This window comes from Rhinatrema bivittatum, chromosome 5, assembly GCF_901001135.1.
Source record: "Rhinatrema bivittatum chromosome 5, aRhiBiv1.1, whole genome shotgun sequence".
Classification (NCBI taxonomy): Eukaryota; Metazoa; Chordata; class Amphibia; order Gymnophiona; family Rhinatrematidae; genus Rhinatrema; species Rhinatrema bivittatum.
The window spans coordinates 2,337,815-2,356,410 of NC_042619.1; the positions used below are offsets into that span (position 1 = coordinate 2,337,815).

Here is an 18,596-nt window from a genome sequence, read left to right on the forward strand (position 1 = left end):
TCCCAGCACTACGGTGCCCTCTACGCAGAACCCCCTGCTGGAAGGTCTTCGTCCTACAGCCCGCCATTTTCCTTTCTTGCAAGCAGCACAGCAACTGATAGATTTAGAATGGGCTGCACCAGCGGCCTCATTCAAAGGGGGTCGAGCCCTGACGGGCATGTACCCCCTGGAACCGGCTATCAAGGAGCTGCTGGCGTGCCCTCAGGTGGACGCCTTGATTAGCGCTGTGGTCAAGCGCACTACCATTCCAGTTGAGGGGGGGGGGGGCGGCCCTCAAGGAGCCTCATGACCAGCGACTGGACGCCATTCTGAAACAGATCTTTGAGGTGGCAGCTCTATCTTTGCAGATCGCAACCTGCTGCACAGTGGTGACGCGCTCCTGTTTGTCACAGGTCAGGAACAATGCTCCAGCAACAGACATGGAGTCAGCTCTCTCGTTCCTCACGGATGCTGCATCAGACCTAGTCCGTACAACAGCCAAGGGGGTCTCATCCTCCGTGGCCGCCAGGAGGCAGCTCTGGATCCGGAATTGGTCAGCCGATGCTCCTTCGAAGACACGCCTCACCAGAATGCCCTTTAGGGATTCTTTCCTGTTTGCCAGCGACCTTGATAAACTGGCCAGCACATGGGGCGCCTCTCCAGTACCTCGACTGCCGGAAGATCGGTTCAGAAGGAACCAGCGCGCCTTTCCAAGGCCCTCCAGAGGTAGAAGCTCCCAGCGCTTCACTCCCTATAGGAGTCGCTACCAGGCGCCTCGTCCTCAGGCCAGGAACCAGTCCTTTCGGACCAAGCAGCGCAAGAGGGGAGCCGGCTCGGGTTCAGGTCCCGGCCGCGCCTCACAATGAGAATCAGCCGATCCATCCGGGGGACGGAGCCATAGGGGGCAGGTTAACCCTCTTCTACCCCAGATGGGTCGAGATTACGTCGGACCAGTGGGTCCTCGCCATCATCCGAGAGGGGTATTATCTGGACTTTCATCATCTCCCTCCGGACAAGTTTGTGGAATCTTCGTGTCCCATACACAAGAAGGCAGCGTTGGAAGCAACCCTGGTGAGGCTCCTGTCCTTGAAAGCCATCATCCCAGTACCTGCCTGGGAAATGAATTCTGGACACTATTCCATTTATTTCATGGTACCCAAGAAAGAGGGCACTTTCCGGCCTGTATTGGACCTCAAGTCAGTCAATCGATAGTTAAGGGTCCCGAGGTTTCGCATGGAAACTCTGCGCTCAGTCAAGACCACAGTACAGCCAGGAGAATTCCTCACGGCCTTAGACTTGTCGGAAGCCTACCTGCATATCCCGATCCATCCGGATCATCAGCGCTACCTACGCTTCAAGGTTCTGGGACGCCACTTCCAATTCCGGGCTCTGCCCTTTGGGTTAGCCACGGCACCGCGGACCTTCACCAAGGTGGTCGTAGTGGTAGCAGCGGCACTCAGACGGGAAGGAATCCTTGTCCATCCCTACCTAGACGATTGGCTGATCAGGGCGAAATCACGAGAGGAGAGCCATCGGGCAACCGACAGAGTGATCGCTCTTCTGGAAAGCCTGGGATGGGTAGTCAACCTCAACAAGAGTTGCCTACAGCCTTCCCAATCACTGGAATACCTGGGAGTACAGTTCGACACCCAGGCAGACAAAGTCAGTCTCACTACCAAGCGAAGGTTAAAACTTCAGACGCGTCTCCGGTACTTGATGGGAGCCAGTCGGCCCAGAGCTTGGGATTATCTGCAGGTTCTCGGCCTTATGGCCTCCACCCTGGAAGTGGTACCTTGGGCAAGGGCCCATATGAGACCTCTACAGCACTCCCTGCTCTCTCGCTGGAGTCCCCGCTTTCGGAACTATTCCACGCACCTACCTCTGCCAGCCAGAGTACGGACCCAGTTACAGTGGTGGTTGCAGTCCAACCACACGAGCAGGGGGTCAAAGATGTCCTCCCCCACGTGGACTCTGCTCACCACAGGGGAGCAGAGTCCACGTGGGGGAGGACATCACAGGGGGGGGGAGCTCACCACAGGGGAGCGGCTGGGGAGCACACTGCGAAGCCTCACCGCACAAGGGTGGTGGAACAGAGAAGAGTCAGGGTGGAACATCAACCGTCTAGAGGCCCGGGCAGTCCGATTGGCATGCCTACGATTTGCTCACAGACTGAGGAACAGAGCAGTCAGAGTGATGTCCGACAACGCCACCACGGTGGCATACATCAACCGTCAGGGCGGAACCAGAAGCCGACAGGTATCTCTAGAGATAGCCCCGCTGATGGTGTTGTCCTTCCCAGCAATGTGGTGTTGTCCTTCCCACATTGCTGGGAAGGACAACACCACGGCAGACTTCCTCAGCAGAGAAGCCTAAATCCGGGAGAATGGCAGCTGTCCCCCACAGCCTTCCAGATGATCGTGGATCAGTGGGGGATTCCGGACATGGACCTACTTGCGGACAAGTCCAATGCTCAGGTACCCAGATACTTCAGCCGCAAGCGAGACCCGTTCTCTCACGGGATCGACGCCCTGGTTCAGCCATGGCCTCCAGGGACTCTGCTATACACCTTTCCTCCGTGGCCCCTGCTGGGCGCCCTCATACACAAGATTCAGAAGCACCGGGGCCTAGTTCTTCTAGTGGCACCAGACTGGCCAAGAAGACCCTGGTACGCGGACATGAGAAGACTGCTGGCAGGGGAGCCTCTTCCCCTGCCTCCTCTCCGGGACCTTCTACGTCAAGGTCCCATCCTCCACGAGGATCCGGCTCAATTCTCTCTTACGGTCTGGCCATTGAGAGGGCTAGACTGAAGAAAAGAGGTTACTCAGAGCCCGTGATAGATACACTCCTCCGAGCTCGCAAGTTTTCCACATCCCTCACCTACGTAAGGATCTGGAGAGTATTTGAAGCCTGGTGCGACACTCATGGCACCAACCCACATGCGACCACAATTCCGATTGTTTTGGATTTCCTGCAGGATGGACTTCAGAAGGGTCTCTCCCTCAGCTCCATCAAGGTTCAGGTGGCTGCGCTGTCTTGCTACGGTCCCAGGAGGGACGGCAAGACCATTGCCAAGCACCCAGATGTCTCTCGCTTCCTGAAAGGAGTCAAGCATATTCGTCCGCCACTGAAGTGGCCAGTGCCCCTATGGAACCTCAACCTTGTTTTGGATTTCCTCGCGGGATCCACCTTCAGACCCCTTCGGGGCTTGTCTCTCCGTTCTCTAACTTTGAAGATGGTGTTCTTGCTGGTGGTGTGTTCAGCATGCCGCATCTCAGAGCTACAAGCACTGTCCTGCCGTGATCCCTTTCTCAGAATCACTCCGGAGGCTATCCATCTTCGCACGGTTCCTTCCTTTCTACCTAAAGTGGTCTCACAATTTCACCTTAACCAAACCATATCCTTGCCTACCACGGCGGGTTTGAAGAAATCTGAAGAAGGGCGTTTACTACGCCATCTCGACATAGGCAGATTGCTGCCCAGATATCTGGAAATGACACAAGAAGACTTAGCATCCCGCCCAGCTGCCAGTATACATGGGTTTCACCGATTCAAGGTAAGCCATGTCATTCTTCTTACATAAGAGCGTCCCCTTTGCCAGGTGTCGACGCCTTCCGGTTGGGAATGCTGGCGGTCTCCAGCTACTATCAATTGGTCAGGGGAATCCTGTTTCACTATTTCACTGAGCGTCAGTACACACACATCCATAACAGCTTTTGCAAGGAAGATTACTGAGTTGCTACGCTTCCTGTGGGGGTATATATACCCGTGCTGACGTCAGATCCATCTCCAACTGCTAGCACGAGCATACTATACCCATTCGTTCTGAGTCCATCTGTCTACACTAAGGAAAAGGAGATTATCAGGTAAGTAATCTCAACATTAAACCAGCTACCCACACCTCTGACACAATTCCGACGAAAGCTCTCCTGACTATTCCCGCCACCATCACCAAACCCCTAACCAACATAATCAACTGCTCACTCTCCTTCGGAAAAATCCCAGACCCCCTCAAACTTGCAGTCATTAAATCCCTCCTCAAAAAACCCACCCTTGACCCCTCCAGTCCAGCAAACTACCATCCAATCTCCAACCTGCCTTTCATATCCAAAATATTGGAAAAGGTAGTTAGTACACAACTCACAGACTTCCTAGAAGACCACTGTATTCTACAGTCATCACAATTTGGATTCCGTAAAGCCAGAAACACCGAAAATCTCCTATTAGCCATCATTGACACCACCCTCAAAGGTATGGACCATCTTATCTACTTGCCCTCTTTTACATCTCAGCAGCCTTCGATACTGTCAACCACGAAGTTCTGATCTCACGCTTAGTAGAGATAGGCATCTCTGACACATGCCTGTTATGATCTACTTCCTATCTCAACCACAGAGAATACGTAGTAAAAATTGAAAACAGTGAATCCTCACATATCCCCCTCACTCAAGGTGTCCCCCAAGGATCCTCTTTATCCTCCACCCTTTTCAATATTTATCTCCTGCTTCTCTGCCACCTCCTCTCGGACCTTGGCCTGCAGTTTTTCCTATTTGCAGATGATGTCCAAATCCTCATCCCCATACAAAAATCCCTTAACGAATCCCTGCAATTCTGGGAGTCCTGCCTTGCGTCCATCAACGCCCTGCTATCCAACCTCTATCTCGCACTAAACGCTTCTAAAACAGAAATCCTCATAATCTCAAATCTTCCCAAGCCATCTCTCTCAACATCTCTCTTAGTCATGCCACCCTGCACTCCGTCAGAGACCTAGGCGTCTCCCTAGACCAACATTTAAATTTCAAACCCCACATCAATACTCTCCTAAAAGGGGGTTTCTTTAAACTCAACATTCTTAAAAAACTCAAACCCCTCCTGCATGCTCAAGACTTCCACCTAGTACTTCAGACCACCCTCCTATCTAAATTGGATTACTGCAACACCCTTCTCCTGGGCCTTCCCGCATCCACCATTAAACCCCTACAAATCCTGCAGAACGCTATGGCCAGGATTTTAACTAACACACGTAAAAGGGACCATATTTACCCCAGTTCTAAAGGACCTGCACTGGCTGCCCATTCACTTCCGTATTCAATACAAAACCCTCACCTTTCTACACAACACACTGTACAAACACAACCACCCATCCAGAACCTCCCTGGCGGGCACCCTTCATTGCCCATCACTCAAAACCGCTCACCATGCCATCACAAGGCAAAGAGCCTTCTCCATTGCTGGCCCTTCCCTCTGGAATTCTCTACCCACCAATCTTCGTCTAGAGCCTTCCCTACGTAACTTCAAAAAAGGAATCAAAACATGGCTTTTCAAACAGGCCTACCCCGATTCGAACCAAACCTAGCCCAACTCCCACTATTCACACCCTTCTGACTGCCACTAACACCCCGCCATATCCTGCTTCCCCCCCCCCCCAGCCCCCCGCCCTCCTTCCCGCCAGAATCCAGCATCGCTACTTCATAAGATGGTATATAGTGTAAGATTGCATTTAATTATCCATGTTTTTTCTTTTTGTAATCATAAGATTGTATATAATGTAAGTTTGCATTTACTCATTCGTGTTTTTTGTAATCACTTATAAAGGCTATGTCTCCACTTCTTTCCATATAATTGTTCCTCTAAATTTCCATCACTAACTCTCTTTTCCTTCTGTTACTCTCCCTCTCTCTATTTCTAGCCTTCTCCCCTTCCCCTCTCCCTGTTCATTGTAATCTCTCCATCTTTAATTGTTAATTGTAAATCGGCGTGATGATCCACATGAATGTCGGTGTATAAAACCTTTTAAACAAAATAAATAAATAAATAAAAATAAAATAAAACATGCCCCTTTTCCCATTGCATGCGATATTTACCACATTTTGATAAATCCAGGCCTCAGTTTGGCTTTGTTCCCTATTAAAAATATACAAACCTATCAGACAGCTTCATTCCATGGATAAATGTATTTTTGAAGTACCATCTGTAAAAATCGCAAGTTTGGCATTAACTCGCAAACGAGCTTTCTCCGTCGCAGGTCTAATTCTTTGGAACTCCATTCCTGAACAAATTTGACTAACTGCAAGTACTAAAGAATTTAAGAAATCTTTAAAAACCTACCTTTATACCGTCGCCTATAATATCTTTTAATCATTAAAACAGATCAACAGGAAATGTTTTCACCGTATTAATTTCAAATAGCTATATATGGTAGGAATTATGATGCATTGTAAATGTGATGTATTTTTATGATTTGCTTGTTTGTCTTTTAATTATGAATGTTTTATTGTAAACTGCTTAGATGGTCAGGCTACTGTCCAATTCACGGTATATAAAAGCTTTTAAATAAATAAATAAAAATCTCACAGAAGCGTACTTACACATACCCATTCAAAAAGCTCACCAGAAGTATCTCAGCTTCAAGATCCTTGGACAACATTTTCAGTTCGTTGCCCTGCCCTTCGGACTCCCTACAGCCCCCCGCACGTTCACCAAGATAATGGTGGTCGTGGTAGCGGCCTTACGCAGAGAGGGTATTCTGGTGCATCCATACCTGGACGACTGGCTCATTCGTGTGAAGTCCCAGGAGTTCTGAGTGGAAGCTGTCTCCAAAGTCCTCAGACTTCTCGAGTCTCTCAGATGGGTCGTCAATTACGCCAAGAGAAAACTTCTTCCCTCTCAAATCATGGATTTTTTGGGGGTTCGGTTCGACACCAGTCGGGGAAAGGTATTCCTCCCACCGGAGCGGATCAACAAGTTGTTGCTGTCTGTCCGTCGACTGTTGTCTCTCCCTCTACCTACGGCTTGGGACTATTTGCAGGTTCTCGGCTCCATAGCATCCACCTTGGACTTGGTTCCTTGGGCTTTTGCGCATATGAGACCATTGAAACGATCGTTACTGACCCACTGGGATCTGAATTTGGAGGAGTTTCAGGCCCCCTTGTCTCTCACCGAATCACCCAGGTTCAGTCTTCGCTGGTGGCTTGTCCCACAACATCTGAGCCGAGGGGTGGACATCGAAGTTCCCCAATGGATAGTAGTAACCACAGATACCAGTCTCTCAGGTTGAGGAGTGGTTTGCCAGTCCCAGTCGATCCAGGGCCTATGGTCGATGGAGGAAGAGAGTTGGTCCATCAATCGCTTAGAGACCAGGACTGCTCGTTTGACTCTCAAGCATTTTCATCCTCTCCTTCACAACCGAGCGGTCAGAGTCCTGTCCGACAATGCGACAACTGTAGCTTACATCAACCATTAAGGTGGTACCAAGCAGTAGCAGCAGAAATGGAGCTACACATGGATTGGTCGGAGAAGAATCTTGCTCTTCTAGCCGTGTCTCACATCGCCGGAACCAACAACATACAAGCAGATGACTTAAGTTAGCAATGGATAGATCCATGGGAATGGGAGCTATCCGACCAAGCAATGGACCTCGTCACGCGCAAGTGGGGGCTTCCTCACTTGGACCTGATGGCTCCGCTTCAAAATACCAAGGCTCCACACTTCTACAGCAGCAGAAGAGAGCACGGGGCGGAAGGAGTCGATGCACTAGTGCTTTCCTGGCCGACTTCGGTACTCCTGTACGTTTTCCATCCTTGGCCTCTAGTCGGCAAGATTCTTCATCGGGTAGAGATACATCTGGTGTGGGTCATTCTGGTAGCGCCGGAATGGCCCAGACGTCCTTGTTTCGCTGATTTGGTCAATCTTGCGATGGAAGGTCCCCTGAGGCTCGGACATCTTCCACATTTGCTCCAGAGTTTCAATGCATGGATGAGATGATGGTGCAGGGAAGAGGGATTCAGCTTTGTAAGGTACTGGGGAAACTTTTGGGGACAAGGGAGACTTTTCTGAAAGGATGGGCTCCACCTTAACCAGATTGGAACCAAGCTGCTGGCACTAACTTTCAGAAAGGAGATAGAGCAGCTTTTAAACTAGAACAAGGGAGAAAGCCGAAAGTCACTCAGCAGTGCATGGTTCGGAGAAATGTATCCTTGAAGGATACTAATGAAACAGGAGATTTAGGGCATCCCAACAGACAGGTTCCATTAAAAGCAAACATAGTCCATGTGCCTATATGTAAAAAATCACCGAAGCTAATGATTTCTGAATTATCCTTAACAACTGAAAAGCAGGTTGTTAATACAAACAAAAAATTTACTTTGAAATGTCTGTATGCCAATGCCAGACGTCTAAGAAGTAAGATGGGAGAGTTAGAGTGTATAGCAGCAAATGATGAGATTGACATAATTGGCATCACAGAGACATGGTGGAAGGAGGATAACCAATGGGACAGTGCTATATCAGGGTACAAATTATATCGCAATGATAGGGAGGATCAACTTGGTGGGGGTGTGGCACTTTATGTCCGGGAGGGTATAGAGTCCAACAGGATAAAGATCATACAAGAGACTAAATGCTCAATAGAATCTATATTTATTTATTTTTATTTATTATTTTTGATATACCGAGTTTCATGATAGGAATCACATCAACCCGGTTTACAATTAACAATGTGGGTAAAGGCAGAGAGTAACAAAGTAGAGAACATTTCCCAATACAACAACAAATATAGTATGAAACTTAACAAAAATTAAAACAATATTTTGGATGTGAGAAAGTTACAAAAAACATGGACGAATAACTTGGAAATGAAAGGGGAGGAATTGTAGAACGACTATTAGCATTTTAACCAGCTGTATCAATTAATAAATAAGTATAATATTATAAAATATAAAATATAGATGTGTAGCAAAATGATCAGATATGATATTGTTGTGAAGTATAATAAAATGTTGCTGTGACTGCGTGTGAAGTTAGTGGGTTTTTTTTTTTTTTTTTACAGTTCCTAACTTTTGTGTTTATGCTGATGATGAGTGGGGAATTTAATCCAGATCTGGGAAAGCTTTTTTAAAAAGCCAAGTTTTTAGTCTTTTCCTAAAAGTTGGGTAGAAATCCCATGGGTAGAAATCCCATGCGTGTTGGATAAGAGTATAGTGATAGGAGTATACTACCATCCACCTGGACAAAATGGTCAGACAGATAATGAAATGCTAAGAGAAATCAGGGAAGCTAACCAATTTGGCAGTGCAATAATAATGGGAGATTTCAATTACCCAGACACAATGGTGCAGGATAAAACTTTCATCCACTAAGAATTTCAAACGTTCTGTTTATTCAGGAGAATTATCAAGCATTCATATGGCAACTCCATCAATAATAGCAAGATATTCTTAAAGTCCCCCGACACGGTCCCGTGTTTCGCGACTGCTGCATCGGGAGGGACCAAAGTAACAGTATCAATCTGTAATACAATAAATTAAGTAAGAAGTGGAACAAATAAGGCTACGATAAAAATTTCATTGTACAAACACATACCTGTAGGGGTAATCATTGGAGCGCAAGCACCCTCGAAAATGACAGCCATTTAAACCAGAAAATGCGCGAAGAAGAGGACTCTCGCGAGACCCAATCAGATCACATTAAACACCGGATCACTTCCCTCAGTAAAACAGGTGCCACTCGATATCTTTGTTAAGTCCTTTGGGGCAAACAGAGTCAAGAGTGAAGATCCATCGTTGCTCTCTCCGACCCAGTATCATGGGGAAGTCACCTCCCCGCTGGGGGCGCGGGACTACCTCTAGCACTAGGAAGGAGAGAGCAGAGATGGGGTGGCCGCTCTGTAACCAATGGGATACTAGGGGCTCGTCCATTCTAAGGGACCGAATGTTCGAACAGTGTTCTATAATTCTTGTTTTTACCATTCTGGAAGTTTTGCCTATATACAGTAGCGCACAGGGGCATGTTATAGCATAAATAACTCCCTTCGTGGTGCAATCTGAATGTGAATGTGAATAAACACGTCCAGTGGTGGGGTGAATAAACTCTGAAAAAGTGTCAGTGTGGCTGCACATAGTGCAGTGACCACATGGTCTGTGAATACCCCTATTACTGGATGAATACTCTACATAGGGCGCTGCTGTATGCAGCAAGCGGTCCCGTAGATTTCTCCCCCACCGGAACGTAAAGCGGAGGGGGCTATGGAGCAAGTCTGTTAACCCTAATGCTGACCAGTGACGCCGAATCATATTCGCAATTGTACTTCCTATAATAGAGAAGGGTAAAATGCAGTTATTGGCATTGTCGTCTGAGCTGGAAGGAGGTAAGAACAGCCAGTCACGATGTGTGTACAAGGCCCGCTTAAAAGCCTTCTTTATTACCCGTGCTGGATAACCTCGATCCAGAAACCGGGCAGATATAGTCTGGGCTTGAACAATAAACTCAGCTCGGGACGTACAGAGACGGCGTAGAATTGGCCAGTCAGTATGTTGTCCCGGAGGGCCCTGGGGTGACAACTATGATAAGATAATAAGGTGTTCCGATCAGTTTCTTTTCGAAACAACGTAGTTTCAAAATGATCTAGACTGATCCGGGTACATACAGGGAAAGGAAAATTGGTTCTTACCTGCTAATTTTCTTTCCTATATTACCACGGATCAGTCCAGATGCCCGCCCTTCTGAGGAAGGTAGTCCTTTCCTGAGAGTCCGCTGCAAATTCTTTATGACGGTACTTTATTCTGCAGAAAACTATAGAAGGCTACAAGTTTTTTCTTATTCTTTGACCACAATTTGTTTACTAGTTGAAGTTCCAAGTTCTCTATTCTTGACCTTGCTTGATCCATGTTTGTTCCTGGTTTGATCTTATTTTAAGTCTGTTTGGATATTCTGTACACTGAAGAGATGCAGGTGGCACTCCAAGTTATAAGGGGTGCTCTTCAAGTTTTTCTCTGTCTCCATCTGCTGGAAGGGAGGCATAACCCACAGTCTGGACTGATCCGTGGTACTACAGGAACAAAAATTAGCACTTAAGAACCAATTTTCCTTTTCTGACAATTTGGTGATAATGTTCTTCATTGCTAATTTCATTCAAAGTTTTTGACCAAACTTGGTCATTATGAAAATTTGTTTTCAAACTCAACAAATGAAAAATTTGTCAAAAGGCGCTCATAAAGGAAATCCTCTTCATCCCAATTTCGTAACCAATTTTCCAGCCAGAGTTTGTCTTGGGTATGGGTTATGGTTATCAATGGTTTTGAAATAACATGAAATGCCTGGATACTTGCCCTGATTCGATAATGATAAACTGTTCCCCTATCAAATTTATTCCTCCTCTCATCCAAAATTCTTCCTGCTACCTGGTAACAGCTTTTATTCTGCTTGTTGGTCAAATTTAGGCTCTTAGAAAGCTTAAATCCAGAACCTCCAGGGTGGCATTCTCTGAAATGCTCCCTGTTCCACGCGCAGGTCACCAGAGGCAGGCAGAGCTCCGGAGTCTCAATGCGTGAATGAGACGATGGTGCAAGGAAGAGGGATTCAGTTTTGTAAGGAACTGGGGAACCTTTTGGGGAAGGGGGAGTCTTTTCTGAAGGGATGGGCTAAACCTTAACCAGAGTGGAAACAGGCTGCTGGCACTTACCATTAAAAAGGAGAAAGAGCAGCTTTCAAACTAGAACAAGAGCAAAGCCAGCAGTCGCTCAGCAGCGCATGGTTCGGAAGGAGGTATCTTCAAAGGATACTAATGATGCATTAGAATTAGGGAATCCCGACAGTGAGGTTCCAATAATAAGAAAAGTAGTCCAAGTGCCTGTAACTAAAAACTCACCTGAGCTAAAGAAATTCCAATATATCCCTATCAATTAAAAAGCAGAATGAAAATACAAACAACAAATACATTTTGAAATGTTTGTATACTAATGCCAGAAGTCTAAGAAGTGAAATGGGAGAGTTAGAATATATAGCAGTAAATGATGACATAGACTTAATTGACATTTATTTATTTATTTATTTAAGGGTTTATATACCGCCTTTACAAATATAATTTGATCAAAACGGTTTACAATGATAAAATAAAAAAGAAATATAAATTAGAAAAGAAATTACAAAAAAATTACAAAAACTGATGACATCTCAGAGACATGGTGGAAAGTGTATAACCAATGGGACAGTACTATACTGGGGTACAAATTATATCGCAATGACAGAGAGGAGCATCTGGGAGGCTGGGTGGCGCTTTTATGTCCGGGATGGCATAGAGTGCAACTGTTATGGATGAGAATGTGGACCCCTGTTCCGAGGTAGAGTCAGCGCTACCTAAAAGGAGACAATCCCCTTAGGTCTCTACCGTCGAAGGGCGAGGCCGAATACTGTAGCTGTCGAACGAGGACTTCACCCTGGAAGCTCGAGATCCCCACAGGAGGAGCCTGTAGGGATCTGCTCACTGGGACTTAGGAGACTCCTTTGAAGACTGAAGAAAGTCTGGATGCAGGTGCCTCCTGCAGGTCGTGGGTTCCAGACGGCTGGCGCCTCCAGCAGGTCGTAGTAGTCTAGGGAACAGAGTCAGAGAGTAGTCCAAAGCCGGTCCGAGGATTCGGTACACAAGAAGGGTCGAAGTCCAGTCCAAGATCACAACAGGGGAAGGGTCCGAAGCCATTCCAAGATCCCAACAGGAGAAGGGTCCGAAGCCAGTCCACAGTCAAGCCAGGAAACCACGAATGCCAGTCCAGAGGTCAGGAACCAAGAAGCAATCCACGGAGCAGGGAAGCAGGGATGAAGAACCAAGAACACAAGCACAGGATCCAATCCAGCCAGGAACCTTGATACCAAGGCAAGGTCTGAGGACCAGACCTTGCCTTAAGTACAGGATGTCGGGGGAGGAGTCTCAGTAGGAGCCATGACCATTTCCTGTCACGGATCCTTTAAGAATAATCTGCAACCGCGTCGCAGCCCTAGAGAAGACAGCGGGGGAGGAGCCAAACCCTCGAGGAGCCATGTTGCGGAGCCTGGACGCGGCAGCGGCCGCAGGAGAAGGCAGAAGGGGCTGCCTGCAACCACAGGAGCCCTCGACGACTTCCGATGCCCGGGTAACTATTTTCTTTGCGACCGCCAGCCTGGCCCTGCTTGCGGTCCGCTGCGGCCGGCGGCCATGACACCTGGCCCCGGTCGCGGCTTGCCGCAGCCGGCGGTGCTAACAGCAACAGGATAAAGATTCTGCATGAGACTAAATTCACAATTGAATCTTTATGGGTAGAACAAAGGCACAAAAGGTCACCTTTAGCACTCAGAGCCTTGGGAGCAATCTCCATCCCCACTCAAAGGATGCAGGCCCTGGAAGGAAGAAATCATGTAAAGCTAGCCTGGGAAGGTTCCAGCCCCAAAGAATACACTAATTACTTTTATGGTCCCATTGGTTAGCAATGTACACCTGGGGACACGTGAATATGTGATGCGTAGTTTTTTGACATTTATTCTCAAACTATTCTAGCTTTCTCCTCCTCCTGAAATAAAAGTCATGAAATGAAAGTCTATAAGATTCTGCTCCTAATCCAGGTCACAGTATGCTGGGCTTAGAATCTCCCCCAAAGGAAAGCACTCCTAACTTTCAGAAATCTAAGTAAAAATCCACACACCTGCAAGGAGGGTCAACTCTGGCTTGCAAGAGCCACACACAGGCTTGGTTTTCAGGATATCTACAATGAATATGCATGAGAGAGATTTACATAAAGTGGAAGAAATGCATACTCATTGTGGATATCCTGAGAAGCAGGCCTGTTTGTGGCTCCTGAGGAGCGTAGTTAGCCACCCCATGCTGCTCTAAAGCTCCTCTTCCTTTCTAATGTGGCTACCAAGCTATTCTTTAGTAAGGACTCGATGGGGTTAAAGAGAAGCTCTCAGGTGCCAGCCATGGAAGCTCAAATACTTGTATGATATTGCTTCTTATCCAAGGCAGTTTTTGTTGTCTGCCTTTTTATTCTGTACCACCCTGGATGGTGCATACATACTCCCTTACTTAATCCAGCACTCCACCCTCCCAACTGCATGTCTTATCACCAAGCTTTGCAATCATCTAAACAGTTACCAAACCTAATGAGACAATCTGGATTCTGTTGGACAGTGCCCTAAATCTCCTGCTCACTGCTCCAGCCCCACCTGCTTCCTGGAGTGCAGGGCTCTTCTCAGCTGAGCTCAGATTCTGTGTTGCAGGAACTCAGGACTTGGATGATTTGTGGGAAGGAAAGAGGATGAGGGGACAAGGGGTGAAGTTTGGGGGAGCAGGCACAGAATACTGATACAGTATTATGCAATGCTGCTCTTGCTGGGTGGAAGGACAAACTGGACCATACCAAGAGAGAGGGAAGTGGAGGAGGGAGAAAGAGAGAAATTGGATAAGGGGCAGGGTGATGGAGAGGGAAGGACTCAGGAGCAGGTATGGGGGGAGAGAGATAAAGAAATGACTCAGAAAAGGCGAGAGAAAGGGGATGAGAGAGGACCTGGATCTGGGAGATAATGAAGAAGAAAGGGAATAAGGAATGGAGGAGAGAGACTAGGAGAAAGAGGAAGGGAGAGCATCAAGGGAAGACTAAGTATTAAAATATCTACTCAAGGAAAGAGACAAAGAAGAAGGAAGGATGATACCAGACAGCGAGAGTGAAACAAAAAAGAGCAAAGACCTGAGAATGAGAAAAAAGACACAATCAGCCGGAATAGCAAGCCAGAGATATCAAAGTCTGGACGAGAGAATAGTATAAAATATGCTGGAACTCAGAGCAAAGGCTCTGACCTGGACGGCTCTCCCAATAAGAATTCACGTTAGGAAGAGTTGAATTTTGTTGGCTAATTTAGACTTTCTGCTGTCCGGGAGCGACCTCCTGCACTCGAATCGTGTTGCCGTATTGCAAAATGGCGCCGGCCGTATGGCCATATTGCCGTATTGCAAAATGGCGCCGGCCGTATGGCCGGCGCCATTTTGCAATACGGCAACACGATTCGAGTGCAGGAGGTCGTTCCCGGACCCCCGCTGGACTTTTGGCAAGTCTCGTGGGGGTCAGGAGGCCCCCCCAAGCTGGCCAAAAGTCCCTGGGGGTCCAGCGGGGGTCCGGGAGCGATCTCCTACGCTCGTGACGTCGGGGGATAGGAACCAAAATGGCGCCTGCGCTACCTTTGCCCTGTCATATGACAGGGCAAAGGTAGCGCCGGCGCCATTTCTATCAACGCACCCGTGGCCCGAGAGTGGAAGATCACACCGGGACCGGGACCCCCCCACTGGACCCCAGGTAATTTAAGACATTTTGGGGGGGTTCAGGAGGGTGGGGGATTTATTTTAAAGGGTCGGGGTGGGTTTTAGGGTTGTTTTAGTGTACCGGTTTTCCCGCCCTCCCCCGATTTAGGATTTACACGATATTTAAAAAAACAAAACCGCGACGATCCGATTTCCTCCCCCCCCAGCCAAAATCGATCGTTAAGACGATCGATCACACGATTCACATCTCTATTGTTTACTGTCCTCCAGGAGCACTCAATAAAAACTGCTCCCCTCTAATTGAATATATTATGAATAACATCTCCCTCAACAAACCCATAATCATACTTGGTGACTTCAACATACACTTCAACTTACCCACTCACTCAAAAACCTGCCAAACTATCATTGATGCACTATCAACTCTAAATCTAGAACAAATAATCAAATCTCCAACTCATAAAGCAGGCCACACAATTGACCTCATCTTTGTCAACACTGAAATCTGGAAATCAAACTCTACTCACTCTACAGAGATACCCTGGTCTGACCACCACCTAATCAAAGCTAACTTACATACCAACCTCAACCTTAAAGCTCCTTAAATCACCCCAAACAAAATATCCTACCGTCCATCATTCAACATAGAACTTTTACAAAAAAAACTCTTCAATCCAAATTAAACAACATGAATCTATCTAACTCCAATAATGCTACCTCATCATGGCTAAATTTCACAAAAAAAGTAGCAGATCGAAGACACCTACAAGAAAACCTCAGATCTACTTATCTCAATCAAACATCTTCTAAATTCTATGAAACTCATAATCAATTTCGACAAAACTGAAATAATACTCATGGATAAAAAATCCAATCCAACTCCGCCACCCCTGAAAATACTACACAAGCAAATGATATCTATACTCCCTACCACCCACACCAGGAACCTTGGAGTTATCATCGATAAAGAACTTTCTTTCACGAACCACATATCAAATAAAACTAAAGAAGGATACCACAGACTCCTAACCCTAAGACATCTGAAACCATTTTTCAACCCTTACGATTTCAGAACTGTCCAAAACTACTTATTTTCTCCACCTTCGACTATTGCAACTCCTTACTAATTGGAATACCTTTTTCATCCCTCAAACCACTCCAAATACTGCAGAACTTGGCTGCCAGAGTCCTAACAGGAACAAAAAGAAGTGAACACATAACGCCCATTTTGACCTCACTTCACTGGCTCCCTATTACTGCACATATTGCTTACAAATCAATGACCATAATCCACAAAATTCTAAACAATGATCATCAAGGTCTTAACACCCTAAACATAATTCCTCAAAATCCTCCAAAAAACCTACGCTCTAATAACTCAGGTTACCTAAACATCCCCCCTATCAAAGATGCGCATCTGGCAACCACAAGAGAAAGAGCCTTTTCAATTGTTCCTCTAAACTTTGGAACACCCTACCTAAAGTCCTGAGAACCCAGCACAACCTAAAAACATTCAAAAAAGACCTAAAAACACTAATGTTTCGCAAATTCTACACTGACCCTCAGACATCTGATCATCCCAACTCTCAACTGAACTCTCAGCTATAAGCCTTTTAATACATTCTATCCTTCCTGAACCTACATACCCCCCTCATCCAACCTAATAATCCTTTCTGGACTTGATATGTTTATTTCTGAAAATGTTCACATTGTTTTACTGTTGCACAACTGCTAAGAAAAAATGAATACTTTGTAAACCGTTATGATGGCTCTACCGAATGACGGTATATAAAACTCAACAAATAAATAAATAAATAAATAAACAAAACATATTTTGTGATAAACTTAAAGAATGTACTTTTTAGGTATGTTTTGAGAGTAGATTGCCTCAATTTTCCATGGAGGACAGGCCAGCAGACTTCCTCTGAGCACAAGAGTCCCAGACTCACCAGGCTGAAATGTGGTGATCAGAGCAACAATGCCTTGGCCAGCTTCAATCTGATGCAATCTTGCAGGTGCAGAATGAGGGCGCACAGGTAGAAAGTGCTGCTTTCCTCCTGCTGCTGGGAGAAAAAGTGAGAAGTGTGCTAAATTTGCAAACTGAAAAGTGTGCCATGAAATGAAAAAGGTTGAGAAGCACTGGGCCAATGACCCAGTAAGTTGGGCGTCCGCCTAGTTATTGGCCTGTGTCTGGCTAGTGTTTGAATTGTGGAGGCTCTTTCACACTTTCTTTCTTTTGTTCAGATTGATGAAGGCTTTGAATAAGGCGAAAATAATTGGCGATGAAGCTGAAATGTACAGGAAGAAAGCAGAGTCTCAGTTACAGGAATTAGTGGACACTCGGAAGGTAGGAACGTTTCCCCTTTTCCCTTTCTGCTTCTTTCTAGCTTTATTCATCTTCCTCACTAATTCTCGTGGATTTTTCAGGCTTTTTCCACTCCTGAGAGGAAGAAAGAGATTTATTGCTCTTTCTGCTGCTTTTATTTGAACTTATCAGAGACTCTGCTGTACAATAGCAATTTTCTGTTCAGTACTGCTTGCAAGCTGGGCAGGATCCAGAGCTGGCAACAGCACTGGGCACACAGGGCTCATGCCCCGAATACAGAGTATCATCCTTGGCCTCTGCCTTCTGCTATACTGTTTTCCATAATCTAACAAAAATATTTCCGCTTAAGGTGAGATCAAAATCCAAAGATTAACCCCAAAAGTACCCCACCCTCCAATGATACAATAATTTTTTCTTTTTTTAAAAAACAAATAATACATTTTTAATGTGGGATGAGGTAAGTTTCATACTTTTTCTGTTGCATGCCTCCACGGCCTTACTACAGTATTTATTTGATTATAATCATAAACTTACCTCCCTCCCACTTTCAGTTTTGAATTTTATTAAATGTTTCTTTGTTTATTATTTTGTTATTTTATTAATGCATTTTTATATATAACTCTTTATGTATTTAACTCGTTGACATAAAATTAGCTTAGTGCTCAGTACTGATGATATCTCCGTTTATATATACCAACTTCAATTGGCTATCGTTCAAAGCTGTTGTGGCTCTTTATATGAACAGTGTGTTTACCTTTTTCACAAACAAGCTGAGAATCTTTTAAATCACTTCAAATGTCCCAAAACTATTGTAGCTCTTTACATGCTGTTCATGTCGGCTATTCATGCCGCTCACCTTTTTCGCAAACAAACTAAAAGTCTCTTAAACCACTTCGGGTGTCCCGTTCTCCCACTAGGCACTGCTGTGAATTATGCAATACTTGAGTCACTTAAATCAGCTGAGCACACTGTTTTAAACCTTTTCAAACGCCAAGAGGATATTTGACTTTTCTTCACAATCTACAAGTCACTTAAATCAGCTGAACGCGCTGTTTGAACCTTTTCAAACGCCATAAGGATTTTTAACTTTTCAACCACTTAAAGTATCCCACAATCACTCATCTGTCAGATTCTCCCAATATCTCCGTTTGTATGCACCAGCTTTAATTGATTATGCATTCAAGGCTGTTGAGGCTCCTTATATGAACAGTGTGTTTAACTTATTCACAAACAAGC

The 18,596-nt window shown here is 45.9% G+C and overlaps 1 protein-coding gene across 1 annotated transcript in view; it reads left to right on the plus strand.

Annotated features, from left to right (window-relative positions):
- Positions 1–18,596, plus strand: part of DNHD1 (dynein heavy chain domain 1) — a 792,986-nt gene that overhangs the window by 558,133 nt on the left and 216,257 nt on the right. The window contains exon 29 of the mRNA XM_029601740.1: positions 17,279–17,381. Coding sequence (XP_029457600.1) covers positions 17,279–17,381 — 103 coding nt within the window. The remainder of the gene's footprint in view (positions 1–17,278; positions 17,382–18,596) is intronic.